A 21802-nucleotide genomic window follows, 5' to 3' on the forward strand; every position below is an offset into this window, starting at 1 on the left:
CAACACATATATACATTGTATTCACATACGCAAATACATATAAACAATATACAACACATTTATATATATCAACAATATATAAACAATGTACAACACATATACACAACAATATATACATAGATTTAATCGCGATTAGCAACCAACACACATACACAACATGTATACATGTATATAACACGGGCTGACGGATACATATAACACATATACATATACATGTGTACATATAACACATACACATGAGAAAAACAAGAAAAAAAAATCGTCACTGACCCATCGCTAATTAGCGACAAACACGTGAATTTTCATTTTATATTTTTTTAATACATATTCAAGGATTTGGTCGTGAGAGGCGAACTTAGTAACTTAAGTTAAAGGAGGGTCCGAAAGTTGTATTTTTTCTAAAATAACAACGATAGATATCGTTCCGTTAATTTTTTTAAAACCATTTTTCGAACATAAGTATTTTGAGGTGGTGATATATTTTCATCAAATGTTGGGTAAAAAATGAGTTGTTTCTTTGTAGTCACGGGGTGTTTGCTCTCCTTTGCTTGATATCCATCTACATATCTAAGATTTGTTCAATTGTCTAATCTAATCCATTTTATTTAATTACTCGTAATTTATGTTATGTTAATATTTTGTTTTCCAAAACAAAATCTGAAAAACAATTATTTCTAAATACAATTCAGCAACTTAATTTTTTTACTGAACACATAAAAGTAAATTGGCTAACCGGATGGAGAGGTATTAGGTATTGTATGCATTGGACGGTGGTTTCACTCGTCCTCTATGACATGTATCCATTATGTGTAAGAAAGGGGGGCTAAGCACCATTCAGCCCCCCCTACGCCCTCCGTCGCTGTCCGTCGTTGATGTGTCGTTTTAGTTACGAACACATGTTCGATGCTTGATAATCAGTCGCTAATTAGGTAAAGAGACTATAGTACCAAGCCAATAAAAGATACAAAATCACACAGTCTCATTTCATTGCAACATCTACATTCAGACACCTAAAACCTCATAACCAAAGAGACTTTGAAGGGTTCAAATGAAATAAAAAAATAAACATGGTATAAAAAGAACAATAAATACAATGGAGAAAGCAATTAGTGTTGTTACATAATATTATAGTTAATTATTATGTTGTTCATCGTCTTGTTGTTGTTCACCTTCCCATGTCCAAACAATATCTTTCAGAGAAGGCCTCAAATCTTGGTTACAGAAGTTGTTGTATTCCAAGGTGTCGCCGGATAATTTCTTCATCTCCACCACATGAAAAGAAGGAGCCACCTCAAATATCTCAGCATCAATGGCTAACTGCCCTTTTCTCCCTTCTTTGCTCCCTTGCAACCTCACTGTTCCGTCGACTGTTTTCATAACCCCGAACCTCTCCATTTCCGCCACTTCTTCTAGTTTCGACACGATCGCTGATGGGGGTTTTTTTGTGGTGAACCGAGCTTCTCGTTTCGGACCTGAATTACCAGTGTCGTCTTCAAATAAACCAGAAAGATTGAATCCTTGAGATAAAGATATGATATCAAATGCGTTCATGGAGGTCGGCTTTAGTGTATCGCTTGACGAAGAAGGTGAGAAAGAAGAATAAGAAGGTGAGTTTGATAATGATGCTTTTGCATCGTCGAGTTCTTTTAGGTTATTATAACTACCCGTTGGAGTATCCATGAATTTTATAGCGTTGTCGATATCAATAATACTTTTTGATCGTGTTAAGATTGTTTTTGGGACCTCAATTTTCTTGAATCCCTTTTGGAACCAAGGGTTTTCCATGAGTTTAGCCAATGAAATTCTTGTGCTTGGATTTGGATCAAGAATCTTTGACAATAACTTCTTTACCTCAGGAGGGAACCATTGTGGGCATTTGAAGTCCCCTTTGCTAATCTTTTTATACATTTCCATCAAATTGTTATCATGAAATGGAAGATAAGCTGCAAGCAAAACAAACAAAATCACCCCACATGACCAAATATCGGCCTTTTCGCCATCGTATCCTTTCTTGTTAATCACCTCTGGTGCAACATAAGCCGGTGTTCCACACGTTGTGTGCAGCAAACCGTCTTGTCTTCTAGACTCGCACAATGCACTTAATCCAAAATCCGTCACTTTCAGGTTGCCGGTTTCATCAAGGAGGAGGTTTTCCGGCTTAAGATCACGGTGGTAGACACCACGGCTATGGCAGAAATCCACGGCAGCCACCAATTGTTGGAAATATTTCCTAGCTGCTTCCTCTTTCAACCTCCCTTTTGATACCTTATTGAAAAGCTCACCACCTCTAACATATTCCATCGCAAAATAAATCTTGCTTTTGCTCGCCATAACCTCATAAAGTTGAACCACATTTGGATGTTTCACCAACCTCATAACCGAAATCTCTCGTTTAATTTGATCGATCAACCCCACCTTCATAACCTGCTCTTTGTCAATCACCTTCACAGCCACGCTTTGACTGGTTTTCAAGTTTCGTCCGTGGTAGACTTTGGCAAACGTCCCTTGGCCAAGAAACCTTCCTATCTCATATCGTTGCATCAAGATGGTCCCTTTCTTGGTTTCCATCGTGATTTCCTTGAATTCAAATACAGAAAAAACAAAAATGTCTATATATATATATATATATGTGTGTATATATATCAAGAACTGAAGGAATTCATATGACTTGATCGAAGGAAGGGATTGAAGGGTATCAGAAGTTGCAACCTTGCCTCAAATTAGGCAAAGCTGCTAAAAACGAAGTTTGGTCTTATGGTGTGCAGGAAGAAGAAGATGAAGAAGAAGAAGAAGAGATACAATCATATGATGAAAAGAAAATTAATCTATCTCATCAACTCATTTGATCATGAAAGAAGATGATATTTTGGTTAAAGATGGAAATTTGATGGCTATTAAAACTTGATATGCAAAAAAGGTTACCATAAATAGAAAGGGTAAATTTTGCAGGTTAATTAATGATGGTTGTTTGAGGTTGAAGGGAATAAGTCTTGATTTTAGAGATTTGTGGAGTGAGGAGAAAACGAGCAACATGTGGTTCTGAATTAGGGTTTTCTCCTTTACTCGTGCACATAAATACCAATCGTATTTGACTTTTGCTTATCTTGCCTTTTTTTCTTTTCTGTTTTTTTTATTAATCTGATATTCAATCCGTTATGCGAGTCGACTGATCTTAGATTATCATCTGTTTTGTGGGTAACCCGAAATCGTCGCATTTGAACCTCCATGGCCACAAAATGATTTTTATTCCTCCTTGGATTTTAGTCTGTAAACTCCAGACACTTTTTGACTTTAAAACATGAAATTTTGAAACAAACAAAAACTTATACAACAAAAATAGGGCACATATACCCTTATTTAAAATAAAATAAAAACAAGATGCCAACCTAACAATTGCTTAGGGAAGAACTATAAAAGGGAGCCCTAACACTATAGAAACCTAAGTTAAACCCTTTAGGGTGCGTTTGGTGCGCGGACAGGACAGGACAGGACAGGACAGGACAGGACAGAACAGGACAGGACAGGACAGCTGTTCAGCGTTTGGTAAGACATAACAGGACAGGACAAGACAGGTTAAAATGACCAATTTACCCCCAGTAAACCACCATATGCCATTGCCATCAAAGATAATTGAAAATCAAAATTCTGACTATGAGAGCTTGAGATTAAAACAAGATATTTGAGCACACACTCCCCTTTTTCTGATTATTCTTTCTGTTTGTTCATGTTCAAGCAGCAAAATTCAGTACTCAATCTGACTATAAGCAGATATTCAGTACTCAAAATTCAGTACTATAAGCAGATATTCAGTACTCAATCTGACTTGAACTTAGGAGACAGAAGGATGTACAACATGGGTTATGCATCATTTGCTCCAACAAGATTTATATCTACAAGGTCCACACAACAAACATGTTGCTGAATTTATATCTACAAGGTCCTAGGATCGATCAAATTTGCAAATGAATCAAGTAGCATAAATCAATCAAGTAGCATAAATCAAATTTTGCATTGAAAGCTGTTGGTCAAAGGCAAATGAAATTAACAGGGCTAAGCTGTTGGTCAAGTAGAATAAGAGTGAGCTAAAATGGAATAAMCAGTTGATAACAACAAGAACCCTAGAATCAAAACCCACAGAAATTAACAAGAAATTAACAAGAACCCTAGAATCAAGAACGAAAGGAGATGTCGTTCACTACTCACAGATCGTTCACTACACAGATCGATTGTGTACCTGGGTATGGAGAGAAGAGAAGCGATGGAGGCGATGGAGGCGATGGAGGCCGTCGATTGAAACTCGCCGTCGACAGGAGGAATCGATGGAGACGATGGAGGCGATGGAGGCCGTCGATTGAACTCGCCGTCGATTGAACTCGCCGTCGATTGGAACTCGCCGGCCGTCGATTGAAACTCGCCGTCGACAGGAGGGATCGATGGAGACGATGGAGCGATGAAAAGGGTTAGGTCGTTCTTCAACATTGTAGCCGGGTGTGAAAAGGGTAAAGAGGGAAATAGGGTTGTGTTCCACTTAGTTCCAGGGGGTAGGATGGAACACGCGTGTCCAACGTTTATCCAAGTTAGTTCCACTTAGTTCCATATTGGGCCACACCAAACACAGGACAAATGTGTTATGTCCTGTCCTGTCTCACCCTGTCCAGCGTACCAAACGCACCCTTAAGGAAGAAGCAAGAACTACTATACTTATTATGCTGAAAACTCTCGGTGTTGTATCGATACTCCATCGAGATTATAGTTTATTTGTAAAATCTTTATGTGATTTATCGATACTTTTCTAGCGAAAACGGTTCAATAATATTTGAAAATCCGTTGGAAAAGCCCGTTAGTGATATTATTTCAACCAAAATTATTTTAACAGGTCATTTTCGTTAGTGGATGGTTTTTCCAACGGATTATCGACGAAATTTGTCACCGGTGAAAACCTTCACTATTGTAGTGGGAGATTGAAGGCTAGGAAGGTAATGTTGATTTATCTTAAGATAATTCTAGTGATGAACATGTTCTAATTCTCAATGACACAATATTCCTGTTCAACCCATATATGTATATGTATATGTATATGTATATGCATATGCATATGCATATGCATATGCATATGTATATGTATACACACACATAAAAGAACAATCATATTAGAACAACAAAAAGGTTATGATTCAAGGTATTATTTCAAATATGTTTGTAATCATAATAATGATACATGTGAAACTTTTTTATTAATTCACATTATTAAACAAAAAATTCTATCTTTAAGAATTTCACATTGTGAATATTGAACCAATATATTTAATCATAGTCTTAGATGGAAAAATCATGTGAAATAATACTTTGAGGTACACTCTGTTACAAACCTAAAATTGATTAAGAACTTAGGAACTATCCATAGCGCAACACATGGCATATTCATCAGCAATATGGACGTATGATTCGTGACGAATGCTCATATTCATCATGAATGTGTGATACATGATGAATAACATTTTTAAATTCATCATAAATGTCTTATTCATGAAATATGTATTCATCTTGAAGAGGGACACACAACACGTCATGAGCTGTTTCTGTGTTTCTAAATATTCACTACAAGAAAAGTTCTAATTAGTAAATATAAAATTGGTCATCAAAATACGAAAATGGTCACTAATCAATGACAAAATTAGGGTGGTCACTAGTGACGACTAATCTAGTCAAAATATATCGTCACTAAATCGGTGAAAGTCGTCACTAACTTGACTGTTAGTGGCCAAAGTTAGTTACCAGCACGAAGTAGCTTACTAGTTGAGTTTACGTTAATGGCTCTGCTAACATCCTTTAAAGTCGATTAATGACGAAATATGTGGTCACTAGAATTATTGGTTGTTTGTTACCAAAAATATGGTCACTAATTAAGAAAATAGGAAGAAAAAGTTTGTCACTGTAATTGTTATTGCAATAAAATAAAAATTTACTAATTTGTAATGACAAAATTTTAAAATATTAATTCCAATCGTATAATGTAAAATGCTTTGATTCAAACTAAAAACAAGTTGCATAAAAAAAAAGTCTCATATATCGACTCTACAAAACTAGCTTAAAAGCTAGAAACGTTGAACCAGTTCAACCTTTCTTGTTAGCATGAGTACGTACAAGGAAGGTCACTAGCAACTACAGCCATCAATGCCGCTTCAACCGCAACTCATACTCGTACTTTCATTTCATCTTCTGAAGCCTCCTCAAGTCTTGTTTCTCAACATCATCAGATCAAATGATAACTACATTCTGACTTCTAAACAAGAAATAAAGTAGACACTTTTATCTTTCAGAAGTCACTAACCTCATGTGTATTGGATTTTTCTTTGATTTTATATGTATTTTCTAAAACGGAGCAAAAACATTGATTTTTATGTTTCAAAATTACTATTTTTAACAATCTTGTATCCAAATCATTCCCATTTGGTACCAAATCCAGATTTCTATCTCAAACTGTCACAGATTTTATAAAAATAGCAAAACTCAAGCCTTATCCATCAAAATCATCATTTTAGAGCTTGACTTTGAAAAGTCAAACTTGTGTTCATAATTGAACATTATTTCAACTAATTTTTGTAAATAATCCATGTTTTTGGCTAAATAACAGGTAGTCTCATCACATTTCTACAAAATAATTCCATCATTCATTCTATAGCTTAAACCCTAGTTGCAAGAAATAAACCAAATACATCAAGAAAATAAAATACCAACATTTATACCTTCAAATCTTTAAAATTCTTGAAATTTCTCTTCGGTTTCACTAAGATTTAGCTTTAAGTGTGTGAAATCACACACACTTTGGTCCAGAAGCTTGTAGAAGTAAAAATGAGGTGAAAAGATATAATTTACGTCACCTAATTGCATAAACCCGTTTTGGGTCGGGTTTGACGCGACTGGGTTGACCTAGCACCCATTTTGACTACAAAACACTTAAAAATTCATAACTTTTCGTTCGGACCTCCGTTTTCAATGAGGTTTTCGCCTGCGCATTTGTAACAAGATAATATATAACTTCCAACAAAAATATTCTAGAAATATCTCTCAATAAAAGGAGTTTTACGTATTTGTAACTTAGGTGTTATGCTTTCCTTTGTAAAGCTATGTAACCCTTTATATTTCTTAAGGATTTTGCTACAAGTCCTCATTAGAGCGTTATATTATCACATAATACACCTTGTTAAACACATAATACACACTAGTACACATTTAGAGGCATTTGATAAGCATATTTTAAAAAAATGTATGTTACAGGGAGACCCGATTCCGTCTACTGTGGCATAACATAAAGTAAGCCATGACTCAACGTTATTGAGTAGCGACATAAGATCACGGTCCCAGTGCCTAACCTCTCTCAAGCTTCCACCTCAATAACTAAAGTCCCAGAGCTTAACCCACACGAGTTCATCTCCGTAATACCCTGATCACATGCCTACTTATAAACCATAGAGTCATAATACAAGTCGATGGTCTTAGGACCCTGACCCCACACGAGTTCATCCCCAAAATACCCTCGATGACTTAATGTCAGCTCTACTAGGACACAACTTCTGGGCATGGGTCTTGGTGCCTAACTCTACACAAGTTCGTCATTGTAATACCTAGGTCTTGGAGTCCAATCCAACAAGAGAGCACCTCTGCAGTACCCACGGTCCCGAAGTCCAACATAAACAGGTTCATGTCCGCAATACCGACTACCATCATGCCTACACGACATTTGTCTCAAAACGAGGACATCAAGACTCCTCAAATATCAATGTGACTGACTCATATGCCTATGGATTCAATGCATTACAGCCTAAACTTACGTGACCCTAAATTGAATGACAAACGCACCCAAAACATGTAATATCCAACAAATATGGCATATACACATTATGCAACTAAGACTCCACATTGAGCCATTAAAACCGAATAAATGTCCCCAAAACTCATTTTAGTTACAATCAAGCCAGAAGGTCTCGTAAAACTCTTGACTACTTTAAATAAAGCCAAGGGTAAATCACATAAGCCGAAAAGGCATATTTTCCATCATTAAATTCAAATGGCTCATATAACATGAATAGGTCCATAGCTAAAACTTCTTTGAAGTTTCATAGGCAAAAGGCCCAAAGTTGTAAAGTTTGCATTTACAAAATTCCCACAATCCAAGGAAGGTGTTTATCAATTATATACATTTATGACTAAAAGCGCTAATATGCTACTACCACAAGTTCATAAGATGGGTGAAGTCCCCAAAACATACTAGACATAAAACCATGTTGATAAACACTTTGGTTTGTACATTAACACGAAAAGAGATCGTTTTTAACTCAACTACATTTCTCAAGAGTTAAAATAACAATTTATCTCAAAATATACTACTACTCAACAAAACTACTTTTTTATGAAATAAATATCCTTTGGTACTTAAAACCCCCCAATTAAATCATCATAACCATTTTCTAGGGATTTTATAACCCAAATATGCTCAAAGACATAAATGTTCATAAATTTCATCAAACATCAACCAAGCTGATATAACTGTGTTCAAACCCCAAAATAGAGATATTTTGACATGTATATGGTTTTGCAAAACAACTAGAATTCACCTTGCTAGATTTATGCTAAATCTAGGTTCCAAACTAAACCTTGAGCTTCTTTGACGAAAAGTTGAGATCTTACAAGTAGATCTTGCAAATCCTAACTCCAAATCTTCTCCAAAGATCTTCTCCACTGCAAGGAATCAAAAACATAAGACAAAGATGGAAGAGAAGGGTGGAGATGAAGAACACACCAAACCCTAGCTTACAAGGGAAGTAGATGAAGATGTTACCTTTCTCAAATACTCTATGATACTTCAATAGGATTTACTCCTCTTGGTTCATTCTTGAAGAGCTTCAAAAATCAAGATTGTAGCAATAAGAATCGGTGAAATCAACCAAGAATTGAGAGAGATATGAAGAGATGAAGAAAACCTCGAAATCTCGACTTAGAGCTGCAAACCCCATCCCCGTGACCTTGCCCGCGGCTTGAGGTCATGTGGGAAGTCGTGCGCCTCACCTGTTCTGTTGTCCAGTGACATACGCGACCTGGGAGGTTGCACGCCAGTCGCGGGACTCCAAAATTGCATATTTCGTACCCGATTCTCTCCTTAGAAGTTCCTATATAATCTATATAAGAAACCTTGTTAAATTTCCATCTTAATGGTCAAACGACCCCTGTATAGACTGATAAAATTTAAGATGTTACAAAGCATAGATAAGTAAAATAAATAAATAAATATTTCTTATCAATTACTTTACAAGTTAAGGTGGTAAAAAACCACCATTATGAATGATGATAATATTGATCAATCTTATGCTAATGGTTTGTATTCTAACATATGATCCAATCAAAAACCAAATTACAATCAAAACTTTCAAAATAACAAATTGAAAATGAAACTATTTAAATTGGTTTAAGTCTCTACAGTTCAAACTGAACCGAAAACCATTTACTAACTTGGGTGAGGTAATTGATCAACACAAATTCAGATCAACGTTCATTAATCTCTAACATGAGTCAAAATGTGAGGTTAAACTTCATTAAGGGGCCGTTTACCTAAATGCTTACCCGGTAAGTGGTTAACATTAAGAATCAACACTATAATTTTATTTTATTGGGTAAGATTGTAGTACATCAAAACATATCATATACAACAATTTACCTGTAAGCGCTTACTCGGGTAAGAGTCGTCACCCTCAATTACCGAGTAAGACTCTCCATCATTATCATCACTGTTACCGGGTAAGATTTTTGTCTCTTGCCATGTTCATCCGGTGAGAAAAATTACCCGATAAGTACTTACCGGGTAAACATTTAGTAAACGGCCCCTAAGTTCCAATTTAAGAAAGGTAATTTTTTTAATATCTAAAAATATAAACATGTTTTACATTACTATCTCAATTCTCAAACATAAATTTCTAAAGAAGTATTTTTAAAACTATATACATGTGTATATTAAAGTTATTACTTAAAGTAAAATTTGAATTAAAATACAATAGGTTGTTTTTAAGGAGTGAGTTACATCGAGGGTCCAATGTAGTTTGCTTAAATTTTAGATTTGCTTTCTAAAATAATTATCTACATTGATGGTATCTAACTTTTCAATTTCATTACATTTTAGAGTTCTTAAAGTGTCTGTTAACAACCGATAAAAAAGACAAATCAGTATTTGAACAAATTACACAGATCAAAAGTTTAATTCCCTCTAAAATTTTCACATCTTTTTTAAATTTTTTTATTAAAAATATTTCATTTATGAGATGCTTGTATGTTGAAGTTTCTTTGTTAGAATCAATAACTTTTTTATTAAGAAAACTGTGTTTTAAAAGTTATAATATTATGAGACATCATTAAATTGAATTATCAAATAATTATTAAAAAAAAATCTACAACCATTACTTGCTAACCACTCCCACGACGGAGTGGGAGGCTCAAAGATAACAATTTTCTTGCCGCCTCCGGTCCTTTATGTTTTGTTTCTTTACATAATTGGTCCTCAAACTTTTAAAAGAAATATTTTAATATCAGAAAAAATATCAAATGATATTTGGTCCAAATACATCTCCAACAACTTCTCTAAAATAATAAAATAAAAATGAGTTTTTACTCTCTAGAATGCTTCAACGACTTTGTTATTTTGTTCTCTAAAATAGAAAATAATGAAAAAAAACTCTAAATATAAAGAAATCTCTAAAACTTGAAAGATGGAGAGAGAAATGATTATTTATTGTTTTCTCGTCCATATGGTTTACAACTCATTTTCATTTTAGTCTTTTATTCTTAAAAGTAGTGTTTCGGTCTCAAAGACGAAAATAAAAGCGAATTACAAACCATAGGAATGAAAACCAATATTTAAATGAATAGAAACAAAATCTGTAACTTTTAACAAATCGTAGAAACAAAAAGCGTAATTTACTCTTATGATAATATAATTTATATTAAAATCTCTAAAATAAAAAATATGTTACTGATGAATATAATTCTTTTTGGAGAATTTATGTTTCATTTATTATATAAACACTATAAAATATATTAAACAACATTGTTTTAAAATTTTAACAAAATTCATATATGTTTTAATTATTTTTATTTTAATCTATTAACAAAGTATAAATAAAATGTTGTTTGTTTACCTCTTAATAGTTTAATTAAGAGGCAGTCTCTAAATCGTTAAAAGATAAATTTTGTTTCACAAAAAAAAATCTACCTTTTAATAATTTTAAAACCTTCTAACCACTTAATCATTTAACATCAAACCATTTAACAACTGTGAAATAACCCTAATAGTCACTCAACAATGATTAATTCAAAATTTAATTTACAAAAGGGTTGTAATAAAAAGAGAAAACAAGAAAGAGAGAGATGTTTGTTGTGTGTGGGGGTGGTGACCCCGTCCTAGGGGGGTAGAGAGAGAAACATCCTTCAATTTTCAGGGAGGGAGAGAGAGAGAGAGAGAGAGAGAGAGAGAGAGAGCAAGCTTCTTTCCCCCCTCTTTCAGAAAAGATGGTCGAAGAGAGGTTCCTCTGAGATCATCCTGAAAGGGGCAGTCAAGAATCATGCACATCTTTTTCTTTTCTAATTATTTTCCCATTTGATTCTTATTTTTTCTTGCAAGCTCCACTTTTATTCATAACCCATCATCATCATCATCATCATCTTTACATTCCTACATTCTTTTTTTCACCCACATTGATTCTTTCATTACACAGGAAATAAGCATCAACAAAAGAAACAGAAAAAAGAAATTGATATAATTGACTGCCCTTTTTGCCCTCTTATGTGGTAAGATTTACCATACCCTTTCTTTGTATTTCATCAATATTCAATACCCTTGTGCTTTTTGTTGGATTGCTTGCTGTTGTGGGTATTCTTTTTCTCCTTTTTATTCTTTCCTTGTTCTTTTTGTGTTTTAGCTTGTGCCATACAAAGATTCTTGTTGGGTTTCTGATATCTCTCTAAAATCTTCTGTTTTTCAGTTTCCAATTGAAACAAATTTTGTTGGGTAATGCCAACTACAGGAGGTGTTATAACCAAAACATTAGAAATCCATAAAATGAGGGACCCCAATTTGATCATGAAGTTGAAGAGGGTAACGTGTGATTATTGTATTAGTATAAAATAGGGTTTGATTAGGGGAATGAGAAATTTTGTCCGACTCTCTTTGTATAGTTTCCCATTTGTTATTTTTTGTGAATTCTTATATCGTCAAAGATCCCTAAAAGAAAGATTGTTCTTGATGTTGGTTTGAGTGATCACTCTACTCAAGAAGGAGGCTTGTCGCCATATAAAGCTGGCAAATTTATGTACCATTTTGTATAGAATCCTGGCTGTTGGCAGATACTGCTGCTGCCTCTACCACCACAACGTATGGTTATGTGCGCAATGGGGGGTAGATGGACAACATATAAACTCGGTTTATCTCGTTTCCTGCTTTTGATTCTTGTGCTAGTTCAAGGGTGTTCTTCACTTGACCCACAGGGTAAGTTTACAATTTTCCACCCAAACTAGCTGGTTTAGTTGGTTGAAATGTGGATGAATATCTATTAGTTTTTAACCTTTTTTAGGCGGTTTGTAATTGGATTCTAGGTCTGGCCTTGTTGGAATTTCGCGCAGGAGTATCTCGTGATCCATATGGCGCCTTTGGAACTTGGAATCCCGATGACCATGACCCATGCTCATGGTCTAATGTTCATTGTGTCGATGGTAATGTTCAAGTGCTGTAAGTCCATCGCACTCTGCTTTTGGCTCTTAGAATACATGTGTATAGGACTAAACTTTGTGCCCACAATCGATACTATGTCTAATTTCGATATTGAACAAATTTGCGTTTTCATATACTTTTTTATTTTCTTGTTTGAAAGGGATCTCGATGGGCTATCTCTGGAAGGAGTATTGGCACCCGAGATAGGAAGCCTCACTCATTTGAGACGTCTGTGAGTACCCTTCTTTATTGTATGTGGGTTTTATAATTTTTTTGTTTTCATTTACTAGTGAATTATAAAACCATGTTTGAGTGCTTATGTAGTTTTCTATTATAATCCCCTTTGGTATAGTGATCTATGACTTCTTTGTATCCATGTTTCTAATGCTATGTCGGATGTACATTGAGAAAAGAGTTCAATCTTTTGTGGGGAAGGATGTTATGTGAATGTTGGTTAACAATGTCCTTTATCAATGTTTATGGCATATATTGCTTCGCTTAGTAGATGATCATAATTTTTGACCCGAGAAGGAATGCAAGTAATGAATCCCATCCTCCTAGCGAGTCCTGGTCTTATTTAAAGAGAGTGAAATGATGCTATCTATCAAAAGATTTTATTTTCATGGGATGCACCAGAATAACAATCCAAACCAAAGCAAAAGATCCTAGTATATCCCGCACCAGTGCAGGGTCTAGGGGTGGGATGTACGTAGAAGCGTCATTTATCCCAAAGGATAGAGAAATTGTTTCCGTGAAGCCCCCCCATCTTGTGCACCAGAGTAACAATCATATCGTGTAATTATATTTTTAACAGTGATTTTATTCTAATAGACATTTTTTTAATTATAAACCATTATATGTATATATATATATAGGGTTGGATTCCTGTGAGGAGAGTTAAAGTGAGAAGCGTAAGAAGGGATCTCCACCCTTGGAAGCACATTATGATGAGATGCATCGAGATGCACTGAATCAATCCCCATATCCCTGACTTGCACTAGAATAACAATCATATTGTGTAAAGAAACAACTTTAACTTGGATTTTTCCATCAAAGAAAGTTGCAAATCTCATTAGATATATCAAAAGGGAAAGTGTTGCAATTTTGATAGGATTATAGTAGTAGCTTGAGACACTTAAATCAGTATAGAACAAACAAATATGAGGTGAATGAGTTCATTAAGAGCCATAATTGCATTAGTACCTTTTTATCTTATTCTCACAATCACACTTCCGTTTGATGCCAGTGTCCTCTCACATAATCAATTCGCTGGAGCTATTCCCAAAGAGCTTGGTGAGCTCACAATGTTGGAAGTACTAGACTTGAGGGATAATAACTTGAGTGGACATATTCCATCTGAGCTAGGACGGATGCACTCGCTAAAACGGTTGTAAGTCATTCCTTCTGTTCTCTGAGTTGTCATCCTTTGACTTTTAAGTGTCAAACTTATATTCATCAAAATTTAAAATCATCATATACTCATGCACTTTTAGCACCAATACTTTCTCTTTAATAACACTTTGTAGTTTTTAATGTATATACCCATTTTCACTCAAAAGTTAAACTGTGTGCATATCAATTTTGAAACTAAAAGTACTTCTTTTTGACATTCAAAGTCAAAGTATGATGACAACCCCAATTAAAAGTGGTTCCTTTTGAAATCAAAGGATGGGTATGATATTAATTGTCCTAATCCTAATCTTTCATGCATATGATCCGATTTGTAGTGGTTGTCAAGCTTTAGATTTGCTATTAATTGGATTTCGGGTTCTATTGAGTAGTCCAAGACCGTACTACATTAGATTCCCTGCTTTCTAAAGAGGAGATACACTTAGCTTGTGAGCTCCGACCTATTACTTTGCAAAACTCTAACTTAGCATCGGATTTTTTTACAATAACAAAACTAGCACTAGAAACCTTTGGGGGTGGTTCAACTGGTAAGACCTTGGGTTTGCTCCCTAGTGGTCACTAGTTTGAGTCTCCTCAGGCCCATCGAAGGTTTGCCTAATTGTTAACTTCATGGCCTTATGTGATTAGTTTAGGTGCACACAAACTGGCAAGGGAACTACGGTTATCCAAAATTAGCACTAGAACATGTTAGTGTTTGGCATACAGTTTCATGCAATTGCAATCATTCTTGAAAGTGTATACGATTCATATATATATATATATATATATATATATATATATATATATATATATATTTGAGAAACTAAAGATTAGCATGCTTGACTCGTTAAGTCCCATTGCATATGTTGGTTCTAAAACGTGCTGTTGGTAATGAGCTAACGTTGGTTACATGAATGCCATAATAATGTAATTGTGTACTCTAGGTTGCTATGTAACAACAATCTTGAAGGATCCATTCCCATGGAGCTCAGGACTCTCAACTTCCTCTATGAAATGCAATATGATGAAAACCTTTTATCCATTGTTGCCGACGGGATTGCAGGTCTAAATAGGAAATTTGGACGATGGTAAGAGGCTATGAATTCTTTTGGACATTACTCATTGTCATCATGTATTTACATCCTGCCTCCTACTTGAAACTTGATTACAATCCTCATCCTTGTGAGTTTACATAAAATGCACAAACTTTCTAGCGACGATCATCCAGTACAACTTTTAAGAAATTTCTTTACTCGGACCATGTTCGGCAACCATAAGCTAGATTATTTTTGAGCTGATTGAAAAAGCCTAGTTTGGTTAGCCATAAGCTAGCTTATAAGCTCGTTTTTCAAAAGCTACTTCAAGTAGTGTTTCATTAAGCTCTAGGGCCCCTTTTAACTTTTCTCCAAATTCCAGGGTTTCTCTGAATTTGAATGTTATCACTTAGTAAGTTTCTATTTTGGTGTCCTAGGTGTAGAGGAACCACACCAATTCATCCTGAACTTGGTGGTTCATATATTTTTTGTACATAATTCTTGATATAATTTCTTGTTTTTTAATCTTCTTGCAAACCTTCAGAATAATTGTTAGGTTGCGCAAACCAAAGGGTTATGCCCCTTATATTTTCCAATTAGTTATTCAACTAATAGTCATTTTACAGTGTTATCTAGCTTCATATATGACTAGTTTATTACTGTTATCTAGCTTCATATATGACTAGTTTATTAGCTAACTGCCAGCTTATCAGCTAGTTTGCCAAACATAGCCTTAGTTGTATTATAATTATATCATTCTTGATTTGAGTGATTGCTCCTGAAAATTTGTGCAGTGTATGCTGACTATGTACCCTCTCTTTAACCGATTTTTTTAATCCTGAACGGAGGAGAATATCTACTTAATGTCTCGTATTATGGCCAGCATATTGCAGGGAGGTTTTAGACTTGAAAAGAAAGCTGATTCTGTTCTAACACGTATGAAAGATACAGTTAATAATTACCTCAATCCATTACAACTGTAAGGAAGAACATCAAATTTATTTGCAGCTTCACGGTTCTTTTTATTTGTTAAACTCATGTCTTGTTCTTCTTTCTTTGCCTAAGTTTCAGGTTTGGCAAGGGCTCCTCACATCATTTCCCTATCAGTGAAAAACGTAAGTTGAACAAACACATGATTTTGTATGAGTTTGATTATTAGTCAAATGTTTAACTTATTGTTCAACAATGACAAATATGAATCTTGATGGATAAAAATCAATAGCCTCAATACCTTTCATCAATGATAATGGGGAAAGGGTAAACTTTCCCCTGAAAATTAGCGAGAAAAAGGAAATGTTGCAATTATATGGGACATAGGAAGTAGATAAAGTTTACTTGTAACTTAGAAGATATGAACATAACCGTTATTAGAGCATCCACAATGGAGTACTTATAGGAACCTCCTTTTTACATTTTTTCTTACCGTTTAAGTGCCAACTCAACAAAATAAGAACCTTCATAAAACTTCACTATGGTTAAGAACCTCCCACAACTTCTTTATGAGTCGTGTACTTTTCATCATCAATTGTGTAAATTATCTTTCATAAACCTCAAAAAGAAAAATACAATTAACTAACAAAAAAGTACAAAACTCAAATTAATCAAAGTTCATGCAAGTTACGATTGAAGAAGCATCCACTATGGTATTAGCATACAAGTCATTCTTGAACCTCAATAAGCAACCATTGTGGACGCTCTTAGAAATCCAATGATTCGAGGGACAAAATATTGTTGTTGCCGAAAAACGATTCAAAAATCATGCCCCTTTTCAGGACATTAGAAAGGAAACTAGGAATTACATCATCTTGAACCAAAGTCTCAACTCACATTATCTTTCAAAATCTTGGGTATAAGCATAAGCAATGATATTTTTTTAGTTTCTAAATTTGGGTCCGATTCTTTTATGCCATTTTATATAGTAAACAGATGGAATTAACAACCTTTTGTTTGAATCAAAGATGATTTACTGAATGCATCTAAAAGACATAGGGATTGTTTACCAAATGCTTACCCGGTAAGTGACCCGCTTACTGGGTGACTTACCTTATCGGATAAACATGGAAATGACCGAGAATCTTACCTATTAAGAGGCAAGGACCACAAGTCTTACCCGGTAAGTGAGGGTGACGAGTCTTACCCGGTTAGCGTTTACCGGGTAAATTGTTGCATAAGATGTTGTTCTGATAGACTTGAATCTTACCTGGTAAGGTAAGTGGAAGTGTTACTCTTATTGGTAAGCAGTTACCAGGTAAGCGTTCGGGTAAATGACCCCTTAGGCATTCTGAGGACATGACCTCTAATAGGAGTTCTTGGAGGCATATGACTAGAGTGGACGAATTTTAGTAGGAACTGGTTGAGGGCGTCGACAAGGGTATTGAGTGGAGTGCAGGGAGTAGGCAAATAGGCTCCTCGTGTGGAATAATTGTGCTTGATTTGACCTGATCTGACTTTCTTGCTTCAGACCATTGAATCGTGTACACACAATTAAATCGTTATTCGATGTGTTATATTTACTGATTACCTGTGGACCTTTGCATCGTGCACAGCCCAAAGGGTCTTACACGGAAACAGCCTCTCCATCCTAGTGGTTGAGGTAAGGTCAACATACATCCTACCCCTCCCAGACCCTACTTTTGAGTGGGATAATATTGGGTTCGTTTGGTTTATCTAAGACTGACTGAATTCTTGCAAGCCTAATGTTCTTTTGTTCTCATTCTTCGTTGTGTCTCTCAATCAGAACCAGAAATGGTCCACAATGTGAAGCAGGATGCGAATGTTGTACGTCGAAAGCTAGCCGAAGAGTCTCCAAACTTAGCAGCTGCACCTTCTCCTAATGATGGATTTGGGCCACCAAAAATCATAGCTCTGCCAAGTAGTAGAAGTAGCGGATCATTTCCTGCTGTACCGAAGGATAAGAAGGCCCATGCCATTAATCAACCACCATCATATGGCCTCGTTCAAGGAAGCCCCGAGGAATCATCATCAACTTCCAGTCAACCACCAACAAATGATCAGCCTCCTCAAAGTCGAATGAATTCATATAAGTGCAGGATCTTAATTGCAATATCTTGCATAGTTCTTCTGCTAATCATCGGCATAGCTCTCTGTTTCGTGTGTCGAACTCGGGCAGTAAAGACCATAGGTCCTTGGAGGAGTGGTATCAGTGGACAATTGCAGAAAGCTTTTGTTACAGGTGTTCCAAAGCTGAACCGGACTGAGCTAGAAACAGCGTGTGAGGATTTCAGCAACATTATCGAGGCAAAGGAAAGTTATACATTATATAAAGGAACATTATCAAGTGGAGTCGAGATTTGTGTTGCATCAACCACCATTGCTAGTCTCAAAGATTGGTCAAAACGTGCAGAACTTGGGTTTCGGAAAAAGGTTTGCTTTATTTTGGGGGTCCTCAATCAATCCATACATTTATGCTATGTTTGACAAACTAGCTGATAAGCTAGTTGTTGGCTAATAAACTAGATGACAATGTAAAATGACCTTTTGGAAAAATATAAAGTAGTTAATTGGGAAAAACCCAACTTGAAGTAGCTTTCAAGCATCTAGCTTATGGCTGGCTTAACAAGGGTTTTTCAATAAACAAGCTAACTTATGTTTTGGCAAACTAGCTGATAAGCTTGCTGTCAGCTGAAAAGCTAGCTAGTGGCTAATAAGCTAGTTGTTGGCTGAAAAGATAGCTATTGGTATAAGTTAGCGTATAAACAAGATGACAATGTAGGATGACCTAAAAGGACAGTTAATCAGAAAAATATAAGGCGCGTTATTGGAAAATATGGAAACCTCCCCGATACCCCTATAATTATTGAAACTCTATTTAGTAGTTTTTCAAAAAAACTAACTTATGGCTAACCAAATGCGGCTTTCTTATTAAGCTCAAAAAATAAGTTAGCTTATGGTTGCCAAACATGACCAATATGCGTTTAACTTGTAGCTAACATATCTACTCGTGAACTGTATAGATTGATGCGTTGTCACGAGTGAATCACAAAAACTTTGTTAACCTCATCGGCTATTGTGAGGAGGACGAACCTTTTGTTAGGATGATGGTGTTTGAGTATGCTCCTAACGGTTCACTTTCAGAGCATCTACATGGTGATAATTTGGGTTTCCTTTTAAATCCAACAACATACATTCTTTTAGATGATATAGAACTCGTTTTTTTTGTTACAGTTGAAGAGCTTGAGCATCTTGATTGGAGTTTGAGGATGAGAATCATCATGGGAACAGCATATTGTCTTGAGTACATGCATGAATTGAACCCTCCCATACCGCACACCAACTTGAACGCAACATTGATCCGTTTGACCGATGATTATGCACCCAAAGTAAGATTCTTTCATGTTATAAGCTTTATTTTTGTTGCCATGAAAGAGAAACTTAAAGAATTATACCAAAGGTTCATTGGCCAAGCGGTATCTGGGCTAATGGTAAATCCTAGCCTCTATGAGGTTAAGGATTCAAACCTAACCAAATGGATGAGCATGTTTGAGTTTTTCCGTATATAAATATTATATGTACTTCAAAAAAGTAAAAGAATCAAGTTTCTCAGGTTGCAGAGATGAGTTTCTGGAGAGATTTTGTATCAAAAGCGAAGGTATCAGCAGAAGCTGAATCCGAGCATTCGGAACTGCCACCGATCATTGATACAGAGACAAACGTCTACTGTTTTGGTATGTTAATGGTCGAAATCATTTCTGGCAAGCTTCCTTATTCCGACGAGCAAGGACCTCTTGGAGCATGGGTAAGACATCCGGGCAACGATCATGAAAAAATGCCTATTTGTCGTACCATTGATTAACTTTTCGAACCATCATACTTGGTTTTCGTTGCAAAGTACTTGTCCTTCCGTTAAAAATGCTGAAAAAGAACATTATAATTTTCAAGAATGAGCGATCTTGAACCAATTTCGAACAAAAAAACCTTTGCACGAAAATGCTAATTCTTGCAAAGTAGAGTATTCCATTTTCACAAAAACGATTGTTTGTTTGCAATAAAAATCCGAATACGATGGTCGTGGAAGTCAATTACTACTGTCCAATTGCTTACGCGTACAAAAGATGGTGTTGTTTTTGCATTTATGCATGTGCAATTTTTTTTGAAGTATATAATATTTATATATGGCAAATAGAACAAATAAACTCACACACCCTCCTCACCTTTGGTGAGATTTGAACCCTTGACCTCCTAGGATGCTTAGGACTCACATACTGCTAGGTCAAAGGCCCTTTGGTTGCATGTGCAAATTGCATCAAAACGTAAAGTACTTTAGTGTAATTCCAATTAATTAAATTCATCGTACCTTTATAACCTTCGTTTTGGTACCTTAAATGTGATATCTCAAATATTTAGATCAAAATACGTTACAGAATCAGACTAAAATACGTTGCATTTTGATGTCACATATGAGGTACCAAAATGAAGGTTTTAAAAGTTTGTTACCCACAATAAGAATTAGACTAAAGTATTTTTGCTTTTTCATGCAATTTTCTCTTTATGTAAAACTACTGATAAGATCAAACATGATACTTTAAAAAGTCAATTACTCATTTTTGGGGTAACCGTGGGTGTCTGGGCCGATTTGTGCGCACCTCAACTAATCCCACAAGTCTTGAAGTTAACAGTCAGACAAATCTTCGTGTGACCTTGAAGGGACTTAAACGGGTAACCTATGGGAAGCAAACTCAAAGTCTTACCGGTTAAACTACCATTTTGGTATCGGTAATAATCCATTTATTTTTGCAGGCTGCACAATATCTGAACGATAAGCGAAACGTCAGTCACATGGTCGATCCGACGTTAAAATCGTTTAAGCATAGCGAACTTGATGGCATATGTGAGGTTATCGAAGAATGCATTCAGCAAGATGCTCGAAAGAGACCGACAATGAAAGAAGTGGTCACGAAGCTAAGGGAAGTGCTAGCGATTTCACCAGAGCAAGCAATACCGAGACTCTCGCCTCTCTGGTGGGCTGAACTTGAAATTCTATCCGGAGAGGCAGCATAAAGAAACGATAATAGTTGTTCAAGATTCACGTCACCCTTCGTTCTTTGATGCTTGTAGATTTCAAGGAGTGTCGTTAGAAGGATACACGGGAAAAAGCATATCGGCGTTTGTTGCTTGTGTTGCGAGATTTGATCCAAATTTTTTTCGATTTTTCGAGGTTTTGTTTGTGATTTAAAGCAATAAGATGGGTTTGGCCTGTGTACCTGAAGTGTTTTCGCTGTAATGATGATATTGTTAGAACCAAGATTTCAAGATTTGTGCCGAATATGTATCTACTTTTTGAGGTAGAGATCAGTTATTTGTACATTATTCTCTTTTTAACTTCATTATAAGTCTTTTTTTATCGTCATATCCTTTTGAATGTGATGATTATATGAATGTGGAACATTTCTTTAAAGAAAACGACGTGCCAAATTGTTCGAGAACGTTGAACCTTTTAATCTTGTCACAACTACGACAATCCATCGAAGTTGATGGAGACAACGATGAGCCTTGCAACATCTAATTCACGTTGCATTTGATCGACTAGACCTTGTTCAAATCCAGTGTTTTCCATCCTGAAATATGAATTCGATGTCTTTCAACTTACGAGGTGGATCCATATATCGCT

The 21802-nt window shown here is 35.6% G+C and overlaps 2 protein-coding genes across 4 annotated transcripts; one reads left to right on the forward strand and one right to left on the reverse strand.

Annotated features, from left to right (window-relative positions):
• Positions 1 to 1131: 1131 nt before the first annotated feature.
• Positions 1132 to 2568, reverse strand: LOC112519202 (CBL-interacting serine/threonine-protein kinase 20-like). The gene is made up of 2 exons (XM_025127199.1): positions 1625 to 2568; positions 1132 to 1567 (listed from the first exon to the last, which is right to left on the reverse strand). Exons 1-2 carry the CDS (start codon positions 2566 to 2568, stop codon positions 1132 to 1134), a joined length of 1380 nt encoding a protein of 459 aa, XP_024982967.1.
• A 9236-nt stretch (positions 2569 to 11804) lies between these two features.
• Positions 11805 to 21395, forward strand: LOC112519480 (protein MALE DISCOVERER 2-like). 3 transcript variants are annotated; one of them, XM_025127628.1, is made up of 13 exons: positions 11805 to 11832; positions 12027 to 12529; positions 12637 to 12769; positions 12912 to 12983; positions 13998 to 14141; positions 15085 to 15228; positions 16058 to 16153; positions 16240 to 16289; positions 17912 to 18558; positions 19149 to 19281; positions 19360 to 19514; positions 19739 to 19930; positions 20932 to 21395. In XM_025127628.1, the coding sequence occupies exons 2-13, from the start codon at positions 12418 to 12420 to the stop codon at positions 21190 to 21192; spliced, it is 2139 nt and encodes a 712-aa protein (XP_024983396.1). In that variant the 5' UTR covers positions 11805 to 11832; positions 12027 to 12417; the 3' UTR covers positions 21193 to 21395. The 3 variants fall into 3 exon arrangements, with proteins under 3 accessions (XP_024983396.1, XP_024983397.1, XP_024983398.1); XM_025127629.1 differs by lacking the exon at positions 11805 to 11832 and having other exon boundaries at positions 11868 to 12529; positions 16246 to 16289; XM_025127630.1 differs by lacking the exons at positions 11805 to 11832; positions 20932 to 21395 and having other exon boundaries at positions 11868 to 12529; positions 19753 to 19876.
• Positions 21396 to 21802: the final 407 nt, after the last annotated feature.

The sequence above is a fragment of the Cynara cardunculus genome (assembly GCF_001531365.2).
Source record: "Cynara cardunculus var. scolymus isolate 2C chromosome LG 10, CcrdV1, whole genome shotgun sequence".
In the NCBI taxonomy this organism is placed as follows: Eukaryota; Viridiplantae; Streptophyta; class Magnoliopsida; order Asterales; family Asteraceae; genus Cynara; species Cynara cardunculus.